Raw genomic sequence first — 25976 nt, forward strand, 5'->3', positions numbered from 1 at the left:
GGTGGAGACTTTAGGTTTTTCTATACATAGTATCATGTCATCTGCAAATAGTGACAGTTTTACTTCTTCCCTTCCAATTTGGATGCCTTTTATTTCTTTTTCTTGCCTGATTGCTGTGGCTAGGATTTCTAATACTATGTTAAATAGAAATGGTGAGAGTGGGCATCCTTGCCTTGTTCCTCATTTTACAGGAAAAGCTTTTGATTTTTCATCATTGAGTATGATATTAGCTGTGGGTTTGTCATAAATGGTTTTTATTATATTGTGATCTATTCCCTTTGTTGAGAGTTTTGTCATGAATGGGTGTTGAATTTTATCAAATGCTTTTTCTGCATCTATGGAGATGATCATGTGATTTTTATCATTCCTTTTGTTAATGTGGTGTATCACATTGATTGATTTGTGGATGTTGAGCCATTCTTATATCCATGCAATAAATCCCACTTGATCATGGTGCTGGCTAAAAGGCTCGTCAATTTTGTTTATCTTTTCACAAAACCAGCTCTTGGTTTCATTGATTCTTTCTTTCTTTCTTTCTTTCTTTCTTTCTTTCTTTCTTTCTTTCTTTCTTTCTTTCTTTCTTTCTTTCTTTCTTTCTTTCTTTCTTCCTTCCTTCCTTCCTTCTTTTGGGGGTGGGTCTCTTATTTATTTTCTTTCTGATCTTTATTATTTTCTTCCTTCTTCTGACTTGGGGCTCTGTTTGTTCTTTTTCTAATCTCTTTTGATGGTAGATTAGGTTGTTTGAGATCTTTCTTGTTTCTTGAGGTATGCCTGTATCACTATAAGCTTCCCTCTTAGAACTGCTTTTGCTGCATCTCATAGATTTCAGAAAGTTGTGTTTTTTATTTTCATTTATTACAAGGTATTTTCTGATTTCCTCTTTGATTTCTCATTGATCCATTGGGTTTTTAATAGCATGCTGTTTAGTCTCCACGTGTTTGTGTTTTTTCCATTTTTCTTCCTGTAATTGATTTCTAGTTTCATACTGTTGTGGTCAGAAAAGATTCTTCATATAATTTCTCTCCTTTTATTATTTTTAATTGGAATATAATTGCTTTACAATGTTGTGTTAGTTTCTGCTCTACAATGAAATGAATCAGCTATATGTGTACATATATCCCCTCCATATTGGACCTCCCTCCCACCCACCCCATCCCACCCATCTAGGTTATCACAGGGCACCAAGCTGAGCCCCCTGTGCTATACAGCAGCTTCTTACTAGCTATCTATTTTACACATGGTGGTGTATATCTGTCAATTTAAATCTCCCAATTCATCTTACTCCCCCTTCCCCACTGTGTCCACTCGTCCATTCTCTAGGTCTGTGTCTCTATTCCTGCCCTGCAAATAGGTTCATCTGTACCATTTTTCTAGATTCCACATATATGTGTTAATATACAATATTTGTTTTTCTCTTTCTGACTTACTTCACTCTGTAAGAAAGACTCTAGGCCCATCCACATCTCTACAAATGACCCAATTTCGTTCCTTTTTATGGATGAGTAATATTCCATGGTATATATGTACCACATCTTCTTTATCCATTCATCTGTTGATGGACATTTAGGTTGCTTCCATGACCTGGCTAATGTAAATAGTGCTGCAATGAACATTGGAGTATATGTGTCTTTTTGAATTATGGTTTTCTCAGGATATATGTCCAGTAATGGGATTGCTGGGTCATATGGTAATTCTATTTTTAGTTTTTTAAGGAACCTCCATACTGTTCTCCAGAGTGGCTGCATCAATTTACATTCCCACCAGAACTGCAAAAGGGTTCCCTTTTCTCCACACCCTCTCCAGAATTTATTGTTTGTAGATTTTTTGATGATGGCCATTCTGACAGATGTGAGGTGATACCTCATTGTAGTTTTGATTTGCATTTCTCTAATAATTAGTGATACTGAGCATCTTTTCATGTGTTTGTTTGCCATCTGTATGTCTTCTTTGGAGAAATGTCTGTTTAGGTCTTCCACCCATTTTTTGATTGGACTGTTTGTTTTTCTGATGTTGAGCTGCATGAGATGTTTGTATATTTTGGAGATTAATCCTTTGTCAGTTGCTTCACTTGAAAATATTTTCTCCCATTCTGAGCATTGTCTTTTCATCTTGTTTATGGTTTCCTTTGCTGTTCAAAAGCTTTTAAGTTTAATTAGGTCCCATTCATTTATTTTTGTTTTTATTTTCATTACTCTAGGAGGTGGGTCAAAAAAGATCTTGCTGAAAAAAAGAAAAGAAAGATCTTGCTGTAATTTATATCAGAGTGTTTCTCCTATGTTTTCCTCTAAGAATTTTATAGCTTCTTGTCTTACATTTAGGTCTTTAATCCATTTTGAGTTTATTTTTGTGTATGGTGTTAAGGAGTGTTCTAATTTCCTTCTTTTATGTGTAGTTGTCTAGTTTTCCCAGCACCACTTAATGAAGAGACTGTCTTTTCTGCATTGTATATTCTTGCCTCCTTTGTCATAGATTAGGTGACCATAGGTGTGGGCTTATCTCTGGGCTTTCTATCCTATACCATTGATCTATATTTCTGTTTCTGTGCCAGTACCATACTGTCTTGATGACTGTAGCTTTGTAATATAGTCTGAAGTCAGGGAGCCTGATTCCTCCAGCTCCGTTTTTCTTTCTCAAGATTGCTTTGGCTATTCAGGGTCTTCTATGTTTCCATACAAACTGTAAAATTTTTTGTTCTAATTCTGTGAAAAATGCCATTGGTAATTTGATAGGGATTGCACTGAATCTGTAGATTGCTTTGGGTAGCATAGTCATTTTCACAATATTGAATCTTCCAGTCCATGAACAGGGTATATCTCGTCATCTGTTTGTGTCATCTTTGATTTCTTTCATCAGTGTTTTAGTTTTCTGAGTACAGGTTTTTGCCTTCTTAGGTAGGTTTATTCCTAGGTATTTTATTCTTTTTGCTGCAGTGGTAAATGGGATTTCTTCCTTAGTTTCTCTTCCTGATCTTTCATTGTTAGTGTATAGGAATGCAAGAGATTTCTGTGCTTTAATCTATCCTTTTAAATTTGTTGAGACTTGTTTTGTGATCTAGTATGTGATCCATCCAGGAGAACATTTCATGTGCACTTGAAAAGAATGTGTATTCTGCTCTTTTGGGATGGAATGTCCTGTAGATATCTATTAAGTCCAACTGGTCTAATGTGTCATTTAAGGCCACTGTTTCCTTATTGATTTTCTGTCTTGATGATCTGTTCATTGATGTAATGTGTGTTAAAGTCCCTACTATTATTGTATCAGTGTCAATTTCTCCCTTTATGTCTGTTCATATTTACTTTATATATTTAGTGCTCCTATATTAGGTGCATATATTTACAAATGTTATATCCTCTGCTTGTATGGATCCCTTTATCATTATATAATGCTATTCTTTGTCTTTTATCATAGACTTTTTTTAGGGTCTACTTTGTCTGATATAAGTATTTCTACCCCAGCTCTGTTTTCATTACTGTTTGCATGGAATATCTTTTTCCATCCTCTCACTTTCAGTCTGTGTGTGTCTTTAGCTTTGAGGTGAGCCTCTTGTAGGCAGCATATAGATGGGTCTTTCTTTTTAAATCCAATCAACTACCTTACGTCTTTTTTTTTTTTTTCAGTACGTGGGCCTCTCACTGTTGTGGCCTCTCCTGTTGCGGAGCACAGGCTCCGGACGCGCAGGCTCAGCGGCCAAGGCTCAGGGGCCCAGCCGCTCTGTGGCATGTGGGATCTTCCTGGACCGGGGCATGAACCCGTGTCCCCTGCATCGGCAGGCGTACTCTCAACCACTGCACCACCAGGGAAGCCCTACCCTACGCCTTTTGATTGAAGCTTTTAGTCCATTGACATTTAAAGTAATTATTAATAGGTGTGTATTTATTGCCATTTTGTTACTTGTTTTCTGGTTGTTTTTGTAGTTCTTCTCCATTCTTTTCTTCTTCTTTTAGTCTTATCCCTTGTGGTTTAATGATTTTCTTTAGTGTTATGTTTATGTTCCTTTTTCTCTAGTTTTTATCTATTATAGTTTTTTTCTATTATAGGGTTGTTTTTTTTTTTGTGGTACGTGGGCCTCTCACTGTTGTGGCCTCTCCCGTTGTGGAGCACAGACTCCGGATACGCAGGCTCAGCAGCCATGGCTCATGGGCCCAGCCACTCCATGGCATGTGGGATCTTCCCGGACCAGGGCACGAACCCGTGTCCCCTGCATCGGCAGGTGGACTCTCAACCACTGTGCCACCAGGGAAGCCCTATTATAGGTTTTTGATTTGTGGTTACCATAGGGTTCATATATGTTGACCTATAACTATATCTCCTTGTTTTAAACTGGTAATCATTTCACTTTAAACACACTCTAAAAGATCTACATTTTTCTACTCCCCCACCATGTTTTGTGTGTCATATTTTACATCTTCATGTCTATGCCTTAACTGTTTATTATGGTTATAGTTGATTTTTACAATTTTTGTCTTTTAACCTTCACAGTAGCTTATTTAAATGATTGATCCTCAGCCTTTACTGTATAGCTGCCTCAGCGTTTACTGTATAGTTGCCTTTACCAGTGGGATTTTTCCCTTTCTGTAATTTATTTCTTGTTGTAGCCTTTTCTTTTCTACTTAGAAAAGACCCTTTAACGTTTCTTTTAAGGTCAGTTTAGTATTGATGAACTCTTTTAGTTTTTGCTTGTCTGAGAAGCTCTTTATCTTTCCTTCAATTCTGAATGATAACCTTGCTGGGTAGAGTGTCCTAGGTTGTAGGGTTTTTTTCCTTTCAGAACTTAAACTATATCATGCCACTCCCTTCTGGCCTGAAAAGTTTCTGCTGAAAATCAGCTGATAGCCTTCTGGGGTTTCTCTTGTATGTGACTCCTTTTTTTCTTGTGGCCTTTAGAAGTCTCTCTTTAAATTTTTGCCATTTTAATTATAATATGTCTTGGTGTGGGTCTCTTTGGGTTTATCTTCTTTGGGACTCTCTGTGGTTTCTGTACCTGGATATCTGTTTCCTTCCTCAGGTTCAGGAGGTTTTCAGCCATAATTTCATGAAACACATGTTCTACCTTTTTCTCTTTCTCTTCTTCTGGGACCCCTATAATGCGAATATTAGTATGCTTGATGCTGTTCCAGAGGTCCTTTAAACTATTCTCATTTTTAAAAATTTGTTTTCCTTTTTGCTCCTCTGATTGGGTGATTTCCATTATTTTATCTTCCATATCACTTTTATGTATTTTACTGTATCACCTAATCTGCTATTAATTCCCTTTAGTGGCTTTTAATTTCAGTTATTGCATTCTTCAGCTCTCGCTCATTCTTTTTTATATTTTCTAGTTCTTTTTTAAATTCTCACTGTGTTCATCTATTTTTATCCCCAGTTCATTTAGCATTTTTATTCTTATTGTTTTGAACTCTTTATCAGTAAATTATTTAGCTCTGTTTCATTAGGGGTTTTTCCTGTTTTTTTTCTCTTAGTCTTTCATTTGAAACATAATCTCCTGTCTTCTCATATTGTTTATCTTTCTCTGTCTTTATGAAATTAGGTGATCAGTTACTTATCCTGGCCTTGAAGGCATGTCCTTGTGTAGGAGCTCCCTGTGCAGCCTGTGTGTGCCCAGTGGTTTTGGTGGGAGAGCTGGATCTGAAGTAAGCATGAGCAGTATCTTCCCAGGGTGTGCTGGCAACCACAGCCTTTGTGGGAGGTAGGGATGGAGTTGGAGGGGCTAGAGCCAGAGTCTGGTTGAAGCCGTGGCTTATCCTATGCTCAAGCAGGAACCCTGAGGGAGTTGTTTATCCCATGTGTGGTGGCCTTCACTGAAGGCATGCCTGGGATCTGAGGGCTTGGGGCTGCACTTCTGTGCTGGTTTCATTCTTTCCCCAGTGTGCACACCTTGGTTATAGGCTGGGTTGGGGCTGGTGGGTTTGGTGCCACACCACTGGGATGGCCCTGCACCCTCTCAAGTGTGCACAGAGATTTGTGTCTCAACGATGGTGGTCTCTGCCCTGGAGCTAGCTTCACCCCTTCCAGGTGTGCAGATCCTGAGCAGATTGCTTCTCCTCCCTTCCTACCAGATTCCATGTGGATCTTTCTTTACAACTTGGTTGTAGAAGAGCTGTTTTGCTAGTCCGCAGGTCAAGTTCAGTGAGATTCACTCTATATATAGTTGCAGGGTTTTTTTTGTTTTTTGTTTTTTGGCCACACTGTGCAGCATGCAGGATCTTAGTTCCCCGACCAGGGATCGAACCTGTGCTTCCTGCAGTGGAAGCATGGAGTCTAACCACTGGACCATCAGGGAAGTCCCTATACAGTTGTAGTTTTATTTTTCCCCCCCACTGAGGAAAAATTTTAATGTAATAAAGATTCTGAAGGCAGTTCGTTTGTTGGTTCATAAAGTTAGTAAATTTTTTTTTGAATTTTATTTTATGTATATTTTTATACAGCATGTTCTTATTAGTTATCCATTTTATACATAATAGTGTATATATGTAAATCCCAATCTCCTAATTCATCACAACACCACCACCCCCTGCCACTTTCCCCCCTTGGTGTCTATACGTTTGTTCTCTACATCTGTGTCTCTATTTCTTAGTTGTAGTTTTGATGTGTTCATGGGAGGAGGTGAGCCCAGTGTCTTCCTGCCTGCCATCTTGATCTCTCACTTGGAATTCTTTTAGGTTTTTTTGTTGGTTACCTACACCCCTCTAAAATAATAATAATAATGATAATAAATCTCCTGCTAGTTATCAAAGTTAGATATCAGTCACCTACAGGTGACTATTTAACTATCATACACAACACCCATCTCCTCTTCTTTATACTTCCAATGTAGATATATCATTGCTGTTTTTAGTTAAAAATCAGTGTTTATGCTCTTATGATTATGTATATACCATAATCACATTTTATTTCTTACAGTTTTAATTTTCCCTGGTGTTTCTAATTGCTTTCTTTTTCTTTGCACTTTCTTTTTTTTTTCATTTTTAAATTTTACTTATTTATTTTTTGGCTGCTTTGAGTCTTCATTGCTGTGCGCAGGCTTTCTATAGTTGCAGCGAGTGGGGGCTACTCTTTGTGCGGTGTGTGGGCTTCTCATTGTGGTGGCTTCTCTTGTTGTGGAGCACAGGCTCTAGGCATGTGGGCTTCAGTAGTTGTGGCATGTGGGCTCAGTAGTGTGGCTCGCAGGCTCTAGAGTGCAGGCTCAGTAGTTGTGGCACACAGGCTTAGTTGCTCTGTGGCATGTGGGATCTTCCCAGACCAGGGATCAAACCTGTGTCCCCTGCATTGGCAGGTGGCTTCTTAACCACTGCGCCACCAGGGAAGTTCCCCTTTGCACTTTCTGTCTTTGTCACTTCCTTAAGTTGTTCCAAGTTCTCAAGGAGTGTATTAAGTCTCTTGAATTTCATCTTTTCCTTGGTGGTTCTTTCTGAAACCTCATTTTTAGCTATTTTGAGGACTGACTGCTCCCTAGGGCTATATCACAGCTGTTGTCCGGGGACCTTCCTTCATTACCCTTCTGTTTCAACCCCTCTCTCCTGGATCCCATTGTCTTCCCCTTCTTTGTTAACGGAGGTAATATCTATTATACATACATAACTTCCTAAGAAGATATGAGAGAGAAGTGAAATTATTTTTTGCATATCCTAAACTGTCTTCTACCCTCTCTCTTGACTGGTGGTTTGGCTGAATAGAGAATGCTAGGCTGGAAACTATTCTCCCACAGAATTTTGAAGGCATTGGTCTGGCATCTTCTCTTGTCTAAGTTCCTAAAGAGCAGTCTTCTGATAGTCTGATTTTTATTCATTTATAGGTGACCTGTTCCTGTTTCCTTAAAAGTTTTTAGGATTTTTCTTTTCTTCACACTTAATATTCTAAAATTTCATACTGACATATCAAAGTGTGAGGATTTTTCTTCCCAAATCATTCTTTGTGTAGAGTACTCAGTTGGCCCATTTTATTTGAGACTACTATGTCATAGTGCTGGGGAATAATCTTATTTATTTAAAAAATTAAAATTTTAATAATAAAATATTTCAAACCTGTAGAATGATAGTTATATTTCATTGTTCAGAATTAGCAGATGTTAACATTTTATCATATTTGCTTCATATCTATATCTATCAAAGATACAGCTGAAACATCACCATTAAACCTTACCTGTCCCCAGAAGTAACCTGAAGTTAGTGTGTCTCATTCCCCTGCATGATTTTATGCTTCTATTACTTATAAATGTAGCAATAAATAACATTGGCAGTGTTTTGTGCGTTTTAAAGTTTTATATAAATAATGTCATTTTGTTTGTATCTTTTTACAACTTGCTTTTTTTATTCATTATGTTACTGAGATTTCTACAGGTGACACATAGAGATCTAGTTCATTCATTTAAACTCCCTATAGCTTTCCATTATGTATCAGTTAGGAAGACCTTCAGCTAAAAGTAACATAAAACTTGGCTAGTAGTTTAAATATACTAGGTAGATTTTTTCCTTTCACATAACAGGAAGATCAGAGATAAACAGTCTAGAGCTCAGTGATTTTATCAGGAGCCCAAGTTTATTCTAGCCTTCTGCTTTGTCCTTAGCCTGTGGCTTTGGTTTTCATACCTGTCACATCATTGTTGCAAGATGACTGCTTCATCTAGAAGTCTCATGCCTAGAGTCTGTGCAGGAAAAAAGGGAAGGTAAAGAGCAAAACATGCATTCTAACTGTGTCTGTCACTTCTTATTAGGAAGATAAAAGTTTTCCTGGAAACTCTACCCAGTAGACTTCCATTAAATCTCATTGGCTCGGTAGGTAGGGTCACATGACTACTCCTAGGATCATTTACTGGCCAAGGGCCATAAGATTACAATGAATGGTTTAGACAGGTCACAATTTATGTCTGGGGTTGGGGAAGGTATGTATGGCAATCAAGGGCCCTGTGTCCCTATCTGAGCAAAATGGGGTTCTATAAACAGGCAAGGAGAGGAAGGAACGAACGTTGGAAAGTGTAGCAGACACTTCTAGATGAGCACCCAGTGCCCATTCTCCCTGTTTTCCTTACTAGCAGAACCCAATCTTATTTTCCCAGAGTCTTTTAATTCAGGTGTGGTTTTGAGTAACAGAAAAGTTAACTATAAATTTAGTGGTTTAATTTTTCACCATAAAAAGAAGTCCAAATGTGGGCTGTCCAGTGCTAGTAGAGTGGTTCACTGAAGATGTTAAGGACACAGGCTCCTTCGTCCCCTGTATCCATAGTTAGCATATGGCCTTCACTCCCATGATGAAAAGATGGCTGCTGCACTTCCAGGCATCATGTTCCAGGCTCTAGATATAAGGATGAAATATAATTTGCCAGATATAATACGGTTTACCAGATAAAATACAGTTTGCCCAGTTAAATTTGAATTTCAGATGAACAGTGAATAGTTTTTTAGTATGAGTATATCTCAAATAGTGCACGGGGGGACTTCCCTGGTGGTGCGGTGGTTAAGAATCTGCATGCCAATGCAGGGGACACGGGTTCAAGCCCTGGTCGGGGAAGATCCCACATGCCACAGAGCAACTAAGCCCATGTGCCACAACTACTGAAGCCCTCGCGCCTAGAGCCCGTGCTCCAAGAGAAGCCACCGCAATGAGAAGCCTGCTCACTGCAACGAAGAGTAGCCCCCGACTGCCACAACTAGAGAAAGCCTGCATGCAGCAACAAAGACCCAACGCAGCCAAAAATAAATCAATTAATAAAAACATAGAGCATAGGGTATACTTATACTAAAAATTATTTATTGTGTATGTGAAGTTCATATTTAACCTGGAGAAACTGTATTTTTGTTTGCTAAATCTAGCAACCCTATTCAGGGAGGGAGGGAGAAGAAGGAAAAATGAAGGGGGTTTCTTTGGGAGAGGCTTTATCCAGGAAGGGAATCTTTCTCCAGGTTCTTTCACCTACATCTCTTTAGAGAGGGATTGCTGAAGGGCATCTGGGGGAAATGATTATTTTCAGTTGGCCACATTGCTGCCCTGAACAAAATAAGAACAGAAGAGGAGACAGACATCAGGCAGGTAGCTAGCAGTGTCCTCCACACGGGCCTCCATGCACACAGCCCCACCTTGTTTCCCCATCATCCCCAAATCGTTATATCCAGTGGAGACATTCAAAATATTTCACAACCAATATGGCGCCAACACCAACCAATCAGAATGAATACCCAACTGTTAAGAATGGATACCAGCCACAAACAGAAGCCATACTGGTGCATATTGGAAAACCAACTTTACTTATATCATAATTTTTGATAAAATTAACGTTTATTTTTATTCATTATGACTGTATAAATTTTGCTCACAGCTGACTTGCATAGTGTACCATGATTACTTTTCCTTTCTACAATTCTTTATTCTTGGTAGAATCTCGGTACCCTCTCGAAATAGTCAAATTCATCCAGATAATTGATCAGTTCTAGGTTCTCCTTGGAGACATCCTGTCCAGAGTGTGATCTAAGATGCACCTGTTGCTCCCTGGACTGCGGCATAGCTCCCCTCCTAGGACCTACCTGTGCCAATCTTTTGTGGTGAATCCCATTTCCCAGATGCCATATTCCTTTCTTTGATGTTCCTTCATCTTGCTTCAATCACTTCCTGAGAAAATTTTTGAGACATTTCATGCCTGAAAATGCCCTTATTCTACTCTCACATTTGATTGATAGCTTAGTTAGGACTGAAATTCTAGGTTGGAAATAATTTTTCCTCAGTTTTGAAGGCATGAATCCCTTGTCTTATAGCTTCCACTGTGGCTATTCAGAAATCAATGCCAGTTTTCATGGTGGATTCTCTGTAGGTGAATTATATTCTTATTCTGGAAGAAGGTCTTCTCTTTATATGTAATATTCTAAAACTTCATGATGATGTGAGTTGGAGTGGATTTTTTGTATGTATGTATGTATGTACATATGTATTTTTGGCTGTGTTGGGTCTTCTTTATTGCTGCACATGGGCTTTCTCTAGTTGCGGAGAGCGGGGGTTACTCTATTGCAGTGCATGGGCTTATTGTGGTGGCTTCTCTTTGTTGCAGAGCACAGGCTCTAGGCGCGTGGACTTCAGTAGTTGTGTCTCACGGGCTCTAGAGCACAGGCTCAGTAGTTGTGGCTCACAGGCTTAGTTGCTCCATGGCATGTGGGATCTTCCCCGACCAGGGCTCCAACCTGTGTCCCCTGCATTGGCAGGAGGATTCTTAACCACTGAGCCACCAGGGAAGTCCTGGAGTGGATCTTTTTTAAAAAAAGTATTTTTCTGAGCTCTCAGCAGCCCCTTTCAATCAAGAGAGTCAAATCCTTCAGTTCTGGGAAGTGTTCTTATGTCATTTTCTTAATAATTTCCTCTATGGGGCTTCCCTGGTGGCGCAGTCGTTGAGAGTCCACCTGCCGATGCAGGGGACACGGGTTCGTGCCCTGGTCCGGGAAGATCCCACATGCTGCAGAGCTGCTGGGCCCGTGAGCCATGGCCGCTGAGCCTGCGCGTCCGGAGCCTGTGCTCCGCAACAGGAGAGGCCACAACAGTGAGAGGCCCGTGTACCGCAAAAAAAAAAAAGTAGTAATAATAATAACTTCCTCCCTACCATTTTTCCTGATTTCTCTTTCAGAAACTCCTACTACTTTGATTTTGGAACCCCTGGATTGATCCCCTGATTTCCTTGTCTTTTTCCTAAAATTTTTCTTTGTATTTGTGCTCTATTATCTGATGTATTTTTTCAACTTCACGTTCCAACTCTTGTATTGAAAGTTTTCTTGTAACATCTCTTTAATTTCCAAGAGTTCTATCTTATTCTTTAAAAGTTCCAGGTTTATAGCATTCTGCTTTTCTTTTTGTCATGGATACAATTTTTTTTTCTAGTCCACTTGAAGATGTTAATTATATGGTTTTCAAGTGGTTCTTTGGCTGCTTGCAGTGCTCCTGTTTTCTGGGACTTTGTCTTTTCCTGTTTGTTTTGGTCTGTGTCATTCTGGTGATTCTGCTGGCCATCATAATTTGGAGTGGAGCTGCTAAACAGCTGTTTGACAGCCTGGACTTCTTGAATGATAGACTCAAGGTGGGCAATTGGGTGGAGTCCTAACTATTTTGTTAAAGATCTCCAAAATGTCAGAATCTTTAAGTCCTCCAGTCTCCTACCTGGAGTGTGTAAGCTTCATTACTGTTCTAGGAGAGGGCTGAGTGGCTCACTATTTTTAATTAAATCCTTTTTTCCCCCAGTGAAATGACATCTTCTTGCTCTCAACTATCCAAGGGCCATCTGAGTTAACTCTTCCATCTTCTGGGATAGGGGAGCCATTCTAGGAGACTGAACCTAGGAGCGAGATCTGAGGGTTTAACTTAGTCCTTATGAAGATTTTCAACCAACTCTCCTGTTTTCGGCCCCATCCTCTATCCTGGTGTTCAGGTGAAACGACTACCTCCAACTCCCCTTTCTCTACTTTTGAGAACAATTTTGTATAAGTTAGAGACTATATATACTTGAAGGTTCAGATAAAACATTTTTAAAAAACCCTCTATGCTTCTGGTGTTTATTTTTCTTTTCATTACAGAAAATTTTCAAACTTAATAAAAATAGAAAAAATAATATGATGATTCTTTTGTCCCTACAAAGCACCTTCAATAATTATCAATAGATGACTGGTTGTGATGCTTTTCCCATAACCATTTCAGTTATTGGTTAATTTGGAGTTTCTAATTTTTTTAAGTTATTTGATCATTTCTATTACTTTTCTAATCAACTATCTGTTTATTAGCCTTGTGACTAAGAGCTATAGTTCCAGAAACAGGCAGTCTGGGTTTGAATTGCTGTTCCCCCCTTTGAGCAGTCAATTATGCCTTCTGTGCCTCAGTTTCCTCATCTGTAAAATGGAACAACAATGTTACTTATAGTGAAGATTCAAGTAAGTCATACATGCAGAGCAGAGCATTTAAAATAATGCCTGGCACATTGCAACAGTAGCTGTTATTATTATCTAAGTTAAAACATATTGGCGTGAAGTTTTTCATGGCATTCACTTATAATTTTAAAATTCTCTACTATATTTTTAGTTACATCCCTTTTTCATTCCAAATGTTGTTTACATATGAATATTCTCTTTTCTTATTGATTAGTCTTGCATGGTTTGCCTATTTTAATAATCTTTTCAAATAATTGCCTTTAGATTTATTAACCATCTCTATGCTCAGTTGTTTTCTATTTCATTATTTGTTGCTTTCATCTTTTATATTTATGTTCTTCTACCTTCTTTTCTCTCTCATTTTTTTCTAGGTTCTTTAGTTAACTGCTTATCACATTTATTTTCCTTCTACTTTCCTCTCTCCCTCCCTCTTTCTTTCCTTTCTCCCTTTTTTCTCAAAGTATATTGTAACCCACAAGTTTCAAGTTGTAATTCAAGTCTAAATATGTAATAAGTTCCATTGTGATTTCCTGTTAAGCCCATCATTAGAAATTGTTTTTCTAATGATATATGTATATATATATATATTTCCAAGTATATGTATATATAATATATTTATTATACACATATATATAAATATGTATTTATATATTTATTTATATATACAGTCATTCCTTTGTATCTGTGGGTGATTTGTTCCAGGACTGCCCACTCCATACCAAAATCTGTGATGCTTAAGTCCCTTATATGAAGTGGCATAGTATTTGTGTATAAACCAATGTACCTCTTCCTGTATGCTTTAAATCATCTCTAGATTACTTATAATACCTAACAATGTAAATACAATGTAAAAAGTTGTAAATACAATGTAATGTTATGTAAATGGTTGCTGGTGTGTAGCAGATTCAAGTTTTTCTTTTTGGAACTTTCTGGAATATTTTTAAAAAATATTTTTCATTCATGGTTGGTGGAATTCATGGATGCAGAACCCACAGATAATCTGTATAGTTTTGGGTTTTTTTGTTTTTAGTTTTTTTACTGTAGAAGTATGATACAGATTCTTTAAAATTTACTAAGGCTTTCCTGAGACCTAGTATATGTGCTCTCTTTGTAAATGTTCCATTTGTACTTGAAAAAGAAATGTGTTCTCTTATATATATATATATCTCCCCAACATATATATATTTGAGCTTCCTCAACTTGTTTATATGTTCTTTTGTCTTAATTTTTTTCATCTGCACTAAGGTCTTCTGCTATGAGTATGAATTTGACCATTTCTCCTTGAAATTTTACCTTTTTGTGTCATATACATTTTGAGGCTGTGTTCATCTTTTACTTTATAGTTATGAAGATGGAGGAGGAAAAGGCTGGGGTAGGGAAGCTGGACCCCCCTAACTACAGGAGGCGATGTCAGGATCAGGAAGGTAAGTTCACCTTGAGAACTTGATGCAAATTCTTGGAGGGTCTGGGAATTCCTTGGATATCCTTATAACAGCCCTTCCAGCTGGGAAAACTAGAGAGTTGGTCCCTTTCCCTGACCCACCCACAGTGTCTCCCCTAGATCAGGTGGGACCAGCCTTAACCATGTCTTAAAGGGACCACGTGGTCAGGTTGGAGGCAGGTAACTGGTACTAGGATTACGGCATAGCTTCTCCAACACAAAATTAAACTCACTTATTTTACAAGCTCTACAAATCATACTAAATGCCAAATATCAACTTTTTATAGATTCTAAAAATGGCAGCTCAGGTAAAACCAGTGAAAGAGGATATTGAGTGGGGATATTTTTGTTGCTCCAGAATTGCTCACTCAGAGACCCTAAGTATCCTACATTCTACAGAAAAGCAGCCACAGAGTTTATGAAGAGACACTACCCCAGCCCTTTTGGAGGGAGACAGTAATCTTCCTGTCCAGCTGGATGCTTCCTGAGCTGAGGAACGTGTAGAGTCACTCTGGGGCTGTTTATGAAGAAGAATGCAGTGAGGAGCTGGCACTGTCCTGAGCCAAACTACAAGATGTTCACAGTGAGAAGAGAGGTCCTGCAGAGCAAAGAAACAAGCTGGGGGTGGGCTAGTGATTCCCTACAGTTTACCAGCTAAACAGCCACACTCTGACGGTTATAGTGGAGAAAATGAGACAAGTTAGATCCATGGCAGAAAGAAAATATTTCCCTGACAACCATCCCCTGATTTTTTTTTTAAAAAAGGGTGCTCTTTGTTTGTATAACCCCTCACAATTCTGAAAATCATGTTCCCATTCACCATTCCATTCTATCTTCTCAAGAACCATGCCTAGCCAGTAGAGAAAGAAATTTTATTCCTGCACTATCAGTGAGAACACTGAGTCCCAAAGAGGCAGATGTGCATGGCCATACAGCAGGTGAAGAACAAGCCAGGGAGCACCCAGGGCAGCTAACTCTTGGTAGAGGCCTTTCTGATACATCTGCTGCCTCTCATTTCCATTCCTGGCCTCAAGGGTGGAGAATAGGAACTCATCATTGAAAGAACCAAATATGCTAAACCTTTAGAGTAGAACTACTTATCTCTAAATATTTGTGACCATGGCTTACCTCAGATTACAGTTTGCTCAGGCTCAGTGTAGGAGAGAGAAAGAAGGAGATGCACCAGCCATTCTGATACTGGTTCACTAGGAAGTGAGGCTGCGCTTCATAAAGGTATCTACCTCAAATTTCTCATTACACCCACGAGAGATTGAGGGTCCAGAAGAGCAAGCAGTAGGATAAGGTGGGGGTGAGCTGGGGTTCTAAAGAGATTTGGACACTGATATCCATGTAACCTTACTCTCTAGTGCCTAGTAATGCACCAGCCAGCGTAGACTAACACAGAATCTGCTCACCAGAGTGGGCATTCAACATGTCTCTAAAAGGCCTAGACATGCTTCTTCAAGGTTCAGCTTCATGTGGTTTCAGTGTGATATGTGCAGTCAGTGATGCCCAGGCATCTAGTATGTCAGCTTCAGGAGTTTGAGCCAACAGGCAGCCCTCTCCTCCAAGGGAAAATAACAAACAAACAAACAAAAACAAAACAACTCCCCCCCCAAAAAAACCCCTCACAAAGTTAGTGTAGATCTTGATGTAAGAACACAAAGTCCAATTTCCCACTCTGCCACAGACTTTCAAATTTTAGCTGCTATTCTTGGGCTTCAGAAATAGTCATAATGTTCAATAGCTGTTGACCAGCCCTAGGGAAAATTTTTACCACAAATCAGTCAATGTGATACACCACATTAATGAAATGAAGAATAAAAATTATATGATCATCTCAATAGATGCAGGAAAAGCATTTGACAAAATTCAACATCCATTCATGATTAAAAAAAAAAAACACTCAACAAACTGGCTATAGAGGGAATGTTCCTCAATATAATAAAGGCCATATATGACAAGCCCATAGCTAACATCATATTCAATGATGAAAAGCTGAAATCTCTTCTCTAAGATCAGGAACAGAACAAAGGTGCCCACTCTTGCCACTTTTATTCAAAATAGTACTGGAAGTCCTAGCCAGAGCAATTAGGCAAGAAAAAGAAATAAAAGGCAAGAAGAAGAAATTTTTAAATTGGAAAGGGAAAAGTAAAACTGTCTCTATTTGCAGATGGCATGATATTATAAATAGAAAATGATAAAAATTCCACCAAAAAATGGTTAGAATTTAAGAAATTATTTTAAATTAAAATTTCAGGATAAAAATCAATATACAAAAATCAGTTGCATTTCTATACACTAACAATGAACTTTCAGAAAGAGAAATTAAGAGAACAATTCCATTTACAATTGTATCAAGAAGAATAAAATACCTAGAAAAAAATTTAACCGAGGAGATAAAAGATCTGTGCACTGAAAACTGTAAGACACTGATGGAAGAAATTGAAGACAACACAAATGCATGGAAAGATATTCCATGTTCATGGACTGGAAGAATTAATACTCTTAAGATGTCCATATTAGCCAAAACAATCTACAGACTCAATGGAATCTCAATCAAAATTTCAATGATGTTTTTTTCACAGAAATATAAAAAACAATCCAGAAATTCATATGAAGCCACAAAGAACCCTGAATAACCAAAGCAATCTTGAGAAAGAAGAACACAGCTTGAAGATCACACTTCCTGATTTCAAACTATATTACAAACTACTGTATTCAAAACAGTATGGTATTGGCATAAAAACAGACATATAGATCAATGGAACAGAATAGAGAGCCCAGAAATAAATCCACACATATATAGTCAATTAATTTATAACAAAGGAGACAAAATATACAATGGGGAAAGGATAGTGTCTTCAATAAATGATATTGGGAAAACTTGACAGCCACATGCAAAAGAATGAAACTGGACCCCTATCTTACACCATACAGAAAAATCAACTCAAAATGGATTGAAGACTTGAACTTAGGACCTGAAACCATGAAACTCTTAGAAGAAAACATAAGGGGTAAGCTCCTTGACATCAGTCTTGGCAATTATTTTTTTTAATTTGACATCAAAAGCAAAGGCAACAAAATAAAAAACGAAGTTAAACTACATCAAGCTAAAAAGCTTCTGCACAGCAAAGGAAATTATCAACAAAATGAAAAGGTAACCTACAGAATGGGAGAAAATATTTGCAAATCACATATCCGATAAGAGGTTAATACCCAAAATATATAAAGAATTCATACAATTCAATAGAAAAACAAAACATAAATACAATTTAAAAATGGAAGAGAAACTGAATAGAAATTTTCCCAAAGAAAACATACAAATGGCTAACAGGTACTTGAATATGTGCTCAACATCATTAAATCATCAGGGAAATTCAAATTAAAACCACAATGAGATATCACCTCACAACTGTTAGAATGGCTGTCATCTAAGACAAGGGATAACAAATGTTGGCAAGGATGTGGAGAAAAGGAAACCATTGTGCACTGTTGGTGGGAATGCAAATTGGTGCAGACACTGTGGAAAACAGTATGGAGATTCCTCAAAAATTAGTAACAGAACTACTGTTTGATCCAGCAATTCCACTTTTGGGTATATACCCCCCAAAAATGAAATCATTATCTTGAAAATATATCTGTACTCTCATGTTCATTGCAGCATTATTTATAATAGTCAAGACATGGAAACAACCTAAGTGTCCATCAGCAGTTGAATGGTTAAAGAAAACGTGAAATACATATGAATATTATTCAGCCATAAAAAAGAAAGAAATCTTGTCGTTTGCAACATGAATGGACCTTGAAGACATTATGCTAAGTGTCTTAGACAGAGAGACAAATACTGTATGATCTCACTTATACATGGAATCTAAAAATCCAAACTCATGGAAACAGGGAATAGGTTGGTGGTTACCAGAGGCTGGGGGTGGGATGTGAGGAATTGGGTGAAGGTGGTCAAAAGGCACAAACTTTCAGTTATAAGATAAATTAGTCATGGGGATGTGATGTACTGTACGGTGACTGTAGTTAACAATAGTGTATTGTATGCTTGAAAGTTGCTAAGAGACTAAATCTTGAAAGTTCTCATCACAAGAAAAAAATTTGTAACTATGTGTGGTGATGGATGTTAACTGAACTTATTGTGGTAACCATTTTGCAGATATACGTATATCAAATCATTATGTTGTACACCTTAAATTAATACAATATTATATGTCAATCACAACCCAAGTTAAAAAAATAATAGGAGAAACTTGAGGTGGCATATGGTAGGGTACATGGAACTTCATGTATTATCTGCTCAATTATTCTGTACATCTAAAATTGTGCTAAAAAGACTATTAATTATTTTTAAAATTGTTGACCAACTCAAGACAATACGGATGAGAAACTGGTGGCAGAACGTCCTTTCTGAGGTCTGAGGGAATTCTAGCTGCCTCTATGTGTACAGAGTTAGTGGGGGATTTACATAGCAGCCAGGCTTCTTAGTGGAATGCTGAATTAGGGTTCTTGGTAGCTCTAGTTCTTGAAAATTCTAGTTTACAAAACCAGCTTTGAGAAATCCTTAATAACTCACCTCTCTGATGAGTAGTAGTTCACATAGTCCTTGGTTGTTAGTAAAAATGGCCCTTGATGGAAATGCATATGGCTTTCCCATAACAATTGAAGCCGGGGCTTGGCATTTTGAACTAAATATGTGACCCACCGAGGGGCTCTCTCCTGGACCATGTGTCATGAACCATATGTGTTTATTGCTGCTCTGGACTAGCAAGAATGGGGAGATGGGAGTTCTGCTCATTCTGACAGAATTCTAACTATAGGGCCAAGGGTCTCCCTTCCAGCAACTGGGGAGTTGGTTCAGAACTGGAATTCTATCAAGCCCAGTGGCCCCGTCCAGGAATGCTTTGCCTTCTGATCTTCTTCAGTGGCCTCAGCTCTTTGTAACTGGAAAATATTAAGGAGAAATGCCAATTTTCAGTAACTCTACCTACCCTCTCTTTTATTCTGTGCCCATAGACTGCCGTTCCATCCACATTGGGCTTTCAGTCCCCAGTTACCCTCACAGAAAAAGAGACCCGAAGGGACATCTTTCAGGCCTGCAAAAGGTCCACTGGGGCTTGCGGCCAGAGAAGCCGCAGCAGGGGCTGGCCAGTGCCTGCAGCACTGTGGATCATGTCATCAGGACACGTGAGTTCTTGAGGGGACCATTCTGGGGAGCCGTCTGCTGGGTGGTCCAGATGGGGCAGGGCGGGGCAGGGCAGGGCAGGGCAGGGGGGTTCTCTGGAGAATGTGAGGAACGCCCCATGTTGCTCAGGCCTCTCAGTCCCCTCTGCTCTGCTGCCATGGCAGACCAGCCTCTCTGCTCAGGGACACCTTTAGTCAGGCTGAGCCCCTGTCCCTCTCTGGTGACTTTGAGACCTCTGCTCTGATCCATTCTGCCTTGATTTCACAGTTTAATTCTCAGAATTATTTCCTGTTTCCAAATTCCTAGGGGCCACACAGCCGTTGCCCGAAGAGCCAATAACAAACATGAGTGTCTGGCGTGAGGTGTTGTGCTCAGTAAACTGAATTCCTTATTGCATTCCCCCGACCCTCGCTCTTCACCTGAGCTTGAAGGAATGGTCTGGAATTGTCTGGGCACCCTCCTCCTCAGCTTGCAGAGTCCTGGAGGCTTTCTCCCAGGACAGCAGAGCCCCTGAGGCCTTCCTCTGCTGTTGAGGAAATCAGTTCTGGGCTGGTTAAACATCAGTCTTTTGTTCTTTCCTGTGGAAAGAAAAGTATCAATCTTAGGAGGAGTGAAAAGATTAGAGCACAACTGTGACATTTTATCCTTTTGAGCCTTCGCTGTTTCTAGGGACATGATTTCACCTGCAGCATATCCCAAATCTGCATAATAAATGGTACCTAATTGGTTTCTACTATATAGTTCCACTGTCTTGAGCAAGGCAAAATGAGTTATTTTACCATCTAAACCTTCAAAAGAATGTCAGAGGCAGTAACAACCTCTTAACATTCCTGTAGGAGACCTGACATACACGCTTGCGAAGGCCATCTGAGTCACCCCCAACCCTGCACTGCCCTGAACAACTGCTGTCATTGGCACCAAGTCTACCAAAGCCTGTGACTTTTCCAAAGTAAATGTGCCTCTGTGGGAGAAGGGTTAATGGGGAGTCCTTTGGAGGTGTCTAGTTTAAGAGATAAGCTTTGATTAAAATATGCATGTGCACACATACACACAAACATGCACACACAGGCTTATGCACACATGCATGTTCGGGGTAGACATATCAGAGACCCAAAGGAGGGCTAGCCTGGAGGGAAGGCCTGCTCCCCATGTTGGATCTGGATGCTCCCACTCACTCTCTGGGGCATTCTCCTGTCACCCCACCACATTCAGAGGTGAAGTCACCCTTTCAAAGTTGAGTCTGCTGGATCCTTCCTGAGTCAGGGAAGAGGAAAGTGGGTTAGAGCTGGTGCTCTCTTATCGAAGGGTTTGGAGGAGGTCTAACAAATGGTATTTGCTGATGCAACATGGTGCATCACAGAAGTGGTCATGAACGGTGGATTTTATGTTGTTTTGGTGGTTTCTGGTTAATGGGACACTGGTTTTCACTGGAAACCAAAGGGGAGGGAATGGAGAATACTTTGGTACGTTTGCACATTCAGTTCATTCTCTTCACAGCCTGTTACTCCCATGCATGTCACATGGCATGGCTGTGGAACAGGGGAGAGAATGGGAGGGCCTAGGAGGACAGGAAATTTCAGGCCATGTCTTTCAAGCTGGGGTAAAGTAAGAACCCCTTTTAAAGGGAAAAGTGGTTGTGGACCCATGAAAATGCATTTGTACATTTGTAGAGCCCCAGGGGACCATAAAAATCCCAGTTTGAGAAATAATATCTTAATTAAGGTTTTATTCTGTAAAAGTATCTTACATTTTTGAATTATAACAACAGAAAAGTTTTGCCCTTATATCTAATGAAAGAAATCTTTTTAAGATTATCATCAAAATGGAAACATGAAATTAAAAAATTCTAATAGATCCCACCTACCCCTAAGAATACTTTCCAGACCACAGTTCCAGACATGCTGACTTAAGGGGGCCACAAAGCCTGCTAGCAAAGTCAACAGCCACCGCAAGTTTTCTGTAGCCCATGGGGGCTGAGCTTGTTCCGGCCATTCTCTTAGGGGTGGTAGAGGTTCACCCCTCAGTCCTTCACTTCTTTCAAACCAAACAGGGCATTGTGTGTATGATGCAAATATAAACCCTGCTCCACCACATCCCAGGGTCAGTAACAATGACACGAGGAAGGGAAAACAAAACAGTGCCCAAGTAATTTTACTGCATCATCTAGATAATTGCCTGAATCTGCCACTTTTCTTTGCTGTAGGACAACTGACCACATGTGTTTTCCCTCTCTGAGTGTCCTGTCTATTCTATGAATCCATTCAGACAGCCCAGGCAGGTGGTCTAGCTGGCCACAAAGTCCAAGTGGGACCAACCTCTACAGAAGAGGGGAATCATGCAGAACGGAGGGCGTGGGTGCTGGCCAGGCAGGTGGCTAGACATAGCTAGGCCTGAGAGTAAAGCAGGCTGTGCAGATGAAGGATTGACAGGTGACTCCTTTAGTTTCTGCCTCACAAAACAATGACAAGAATTTGTACCATGAAATGGTATTTCATTGTAATTTTGTTAACTAAATGTATACTGTTAATAAAAAGGAGATATTATTACCCTCATCTTCAGATTGGGAAATCAAGGTTTGAAGAGATGTAGTGTGATACAGCGGTAATCAGTGAAACTAGAATTTGAACACAAGGTCTGTAGACTCTAAAACCTGTGTGTGTCCCTTCCACTACACTACTATCCTTTGTAAGTTATCACTGGTCAGTCACCATGTTGGATATGGGCTGAGAATTGTATCCTTTTAAGCAGCCAAATTGCCTTATGATGACGGGGATAGGTAGGTAGTAGTTACACCATGATATGATACGCCATAGCAGTTGGATTACCACCCCTTCTTCCAATATGGATATAATTTAGGAAGTCAGTACTTAGCAGCCAATCAATTTTGACTCCAGCAGAGCATAGGCAGGGAATAGAACCATCAAGCTGTGGTGAGAATCAGCAAGTACCATGCTTCCTTCCCTGGAAAGAATGCATTTTCTGGCTCTGAGAACCTCTTGAGAGCTCTTACAAGCAAGAGGGTAAAAAGCAGCTGTAGAAATATGGCTGCCCTTTGGCATCTCTTGGCTGGTGTTAAGAACCGGAGCCAAGATCTAAGAGGAACAAGACCGGCCAAGTTCAACCTGGTGTGTAGGCACTAGGGTCTCAGCGCCTTCGTCTGCAGAGTGAAAGATTGTTGTAGGGTGACCAACTGTTTCAGTTTAACTGGGATGGAGGGCTTTCCCAGGACATGGGACATGGGACTGTCAGTGCTAAAACCGGTCAGTCCGAAGCAAACTGGGATGTTGGTCACACTAAGTTGTGAGCTCCTAGATGAAATATAAACAGACATGAAGTATTTCGCATGGTGCACAGTGCATGACAGGCACTTGACATATGTTACTTCAACTGATCTATGTTAACCCAATTTAAAAGCACTCCTTGGGCTGCCCTGGTGGCGCAGTGGTTAAGACTCTGCCTGCCAATGCAGGGGACACAGGTTTGAGCCCTGGTCCGGGAAGATCCCACATGCCGCAGAGCAACTAAGCCCGTGCACCACAACTACTGAGCCTGCGCTCTAGAGCCCACAAGCCACAACTACTGAGCCCACGCACCACATCTACTGAAGCCTGAGTGCCTAGAGCCTGTGCTCTGCAACAAGAGAAGCCACCACAATGAGAAGCCTGCGTACTGCAATGAAGAGTAGCCCCCACTCGCCGCAACTAGAGAAAGCCTGTGTGCAGCAACGAAGACCCAACACAACCAAAAATAATAAATAAATAAAAATAAATAAATAAAAAATAAAAGCACTCCTTTACGAGTGGACATCTGGTTTGGCTGCCGTCACTGGTACTGAGAAGCTTATGAGATCCTTCTGGTGGGAGGCGTGTGAAAAAGTATTAAGGTCTTCTTCTACTTGCCAAGTATTGAACAACTCTAGGGTCACTAAAAGATCAAAACCACCACAAGATGAGCAGTAAGGGAGACGAAGGCTATTTTTTGGCCAGGTGTTTGAGCCTCATATGGTTCCAAAGGCTTTAGATTTCATGGGGTCTTTCTTTCCCATTTCTTTTTATTTATTTATTTGTTTGTTTGTTTGTTTATGGCTGCATTGGGTTTTCGCTGCTGCACACTGTCTTTCTCTAGTTGCAGCGAGCGGGGGCTACTCTTCGTTGCAGTGTGCGGACTTCTCATTGCAGTGGCTTCTCTTGTTGCGGAGCACAGGCTCTAGGCACGCGGGCTTCAGTAGTTGTGGCGCACGGGCTTAGTTGCTCCGCGGCATGTGGGATCTTCCCGGACCAGGGCTCAAACCCGTGTCCCCTGCATTGGCAGGTGGATTCTTAACCACTGTGCCACCAGGGAAGTCCCTCTTTCCCATTTCTGATGAGGAAGGAGCAAGCGTTGGGACAGAAGACAAATTTACCTCTAAATCATCTGCTCCACTAAGGAGCTCCTGAGACAGGCTGTGTTTGCAACATAGGAGCAAAGACAATTGGATTTCTTTTAGAGTTCGAAGCGTTAAAATGAGGTGGTTTCCTCTGTCTACTTTACCAACTTGTTTCTGAGAAGGAGTGGTAAAGAGAGGAGCAGAGACAAAGGGGAACAGGAGGGACGAAAGGGGAAAGAGTATAGTCCTAGGCCTTTTAGGCATGCCCCACTTCGGTGTGTGTGTAGTGGGGGGAGGTTGGGCAGACAGGAAGGCAAATTCAAAATTCCTGAAGGAAGCCTGTATTTGCTCTTCTCTCTCTTCTTGCCCTTGACATCTTAAAACCTGGATTTCCTGGAATTATCAACATAGCATTCAAACAAACAAAAGCACAAACAAACAAAAACCCCTATTGGAAGGGAATCCTGAGTTAGTGACCTTAAGACCTAAGGGGAAATTAGGGTTGAAAGCTCAGTTTGCAAGTGAACCAATGAAAGTTCTAATAAATACAAAGTTATTATAACCCATATATGTTACCTGGATTTACCTTATTCCTTGAGAGTTAGTGTCCTTACCTCTGCCTAAATTTCTGTGAATTTCCAGCGACTTCCAGTCTCAGTATCACTGTAGCTCCAAGTCCTGCCTGCTGGGCTCACAGTCTCACTGTGTCTCACCTCCTGTACCTGTTCTCTGCCCTCACCTCCAGCTCCAGCTCAGGCATGGGATTCAGTCCTCCTTTGGTCTCCCCCAGATTGGTCACATACCACATACAAGTGAGCAGCAGACTTTCTTGAAGTTCAGAACCATGGAGCAGTTTTACCTTGCAGAGATACACAATTTTTAAAGTAAGATACTAGATATCCCCTTTCTTTAAAATCCCCTGGTCACAGGAAATTTCCTATTGGCCACTTTTCTCTGCAGTTTCAGCTTCCTACCATATTGGCAACTCCCACCTCACCCCCACTCCCCCTCGCCAGTTCCGTCACATCTCCTGCTTCTCAGTTTTCAGCCACCCCCCAGCTTCTCCTCTCCCTCCCAACACATACACTCACTCCCCTCCCTTTCAGTCACATCAATTTCCCTCTGCCCACCTTAGCTCAACACCCATTTTTGCACAGCTAAAGACACACAGTGTGTTGAACTAAACACAAAGACCATCACCTCTAAGTCTAGCCCTTTAGTTAGATTTAACATTCTTTTATAACATTTACACTTGCAGGGTTTTTTTAAATTTATTTATTTATTTATTTATTTTTGGCTGTGTTGGGTCTTCGTTTCTGTGCAAGGGCTTTCTCCAGTTGCAGAGAGCGGGGGACGCTCTTCATCGCGGTACGTGGGCCTCTCACTATCGCGGCCTCTCTTGTTGCGGAGCACATACTCCAGACGCGCAGGCTCAGTAGTTGTGGCTCACGGGCCTAGTTGCTTCGCGGCATGTGGGATCCTCCCAGACCAGGGCTTGAACCCGTGTCCCCTGCTTTGGCAGGCAAATTCTCAACCACAGAGCCACCAGGGAAGCCTTCCACTTGCAGTTTTTGAGAAGGTATACAGAAGAAAACCTCCCTATCCTAGAATTTCATATAATGGAGACGCATGATTAATATGGTAATTTGATCACAAGTATCAGAAACCTACTTGAGCTGTCTTGAACAAGGAGGGAGTGAGGGGGTGGGGGGAGAGAGAGTTAGTTTATGCTGTAAGAGCAAAGGAATTTCTCACAGTCCCAAAAGAACAAGCAACCAGGCTCAGCAGGAGGATGAGCACCCTCTCTGGGACTCATGGCCTTCCCCCTGCTTCTCCTGTAAGTCTGCTTTATTCCTCTCTCTCTGTAGCCTTTTCTGCCTCTCTGTGCCGTCAGCTTCCATTTTACATGCGCCTTCTCTCAGAAACCGTCAGGAAATGCCCAGCTATCTCAGAAACCGAATTCAGAATTTCCAGGCTTGAGTCAGGTGTCTGATTAACTGCTCCTTGTCCAATTAACCATGGCGAAGGGGCACAGGTCAAGCATTCCACAAACACGGCTACCCGAGAGTCATCCTTTGGGTGGGGGACTGT

The 25976-nt window shown here is 40.4% G+C and overlaps 1 protein-coding gene across 3 annotated transcripts in view; it reads left to right on the plus strand.

Annotated features, from left to right (window-relative positions):
• SLC4A5 (solute carrier family 4 member 5) overlaps nt 1–25976 on the plus strand; it is a 122101-nt gene that overhangs the window by 8045 nt on the left and 88080 nt on the right. For all 3 annotated transcript variants that reach the window (XM_067704639.1, XM_067704641.1, XM_067704640.1), the window contains exons 2-3: nt 14231–14311; nt 19351–19521. In XM_067704639.1, coding sequence (XP_067560740.1) covers nt 14233–14311; nt 19351–19521 — 250 coding nt within the window. In that variant the 5' untranslated portion in view covers nt 14231–14232. The remainder of the gene's footprint in view (nt 1–14230; nt 14312–19350; nt 19522–25976) is intronic.

This window comes from Pseudorca crassidens, chromosome 14 (genome assembly GCF_039906515.1).
Source record: "Pseudorca crassidens isolate mPseCra1 chromosome 14, mPseCra1.hap1, whole genome shotgun sequence".
NCBI lineage: Eukaryota > Metazoa > Chordata > Mammalia > Artiodactyla > Delphinidae > Pseudorca > Pseudorca crassidens.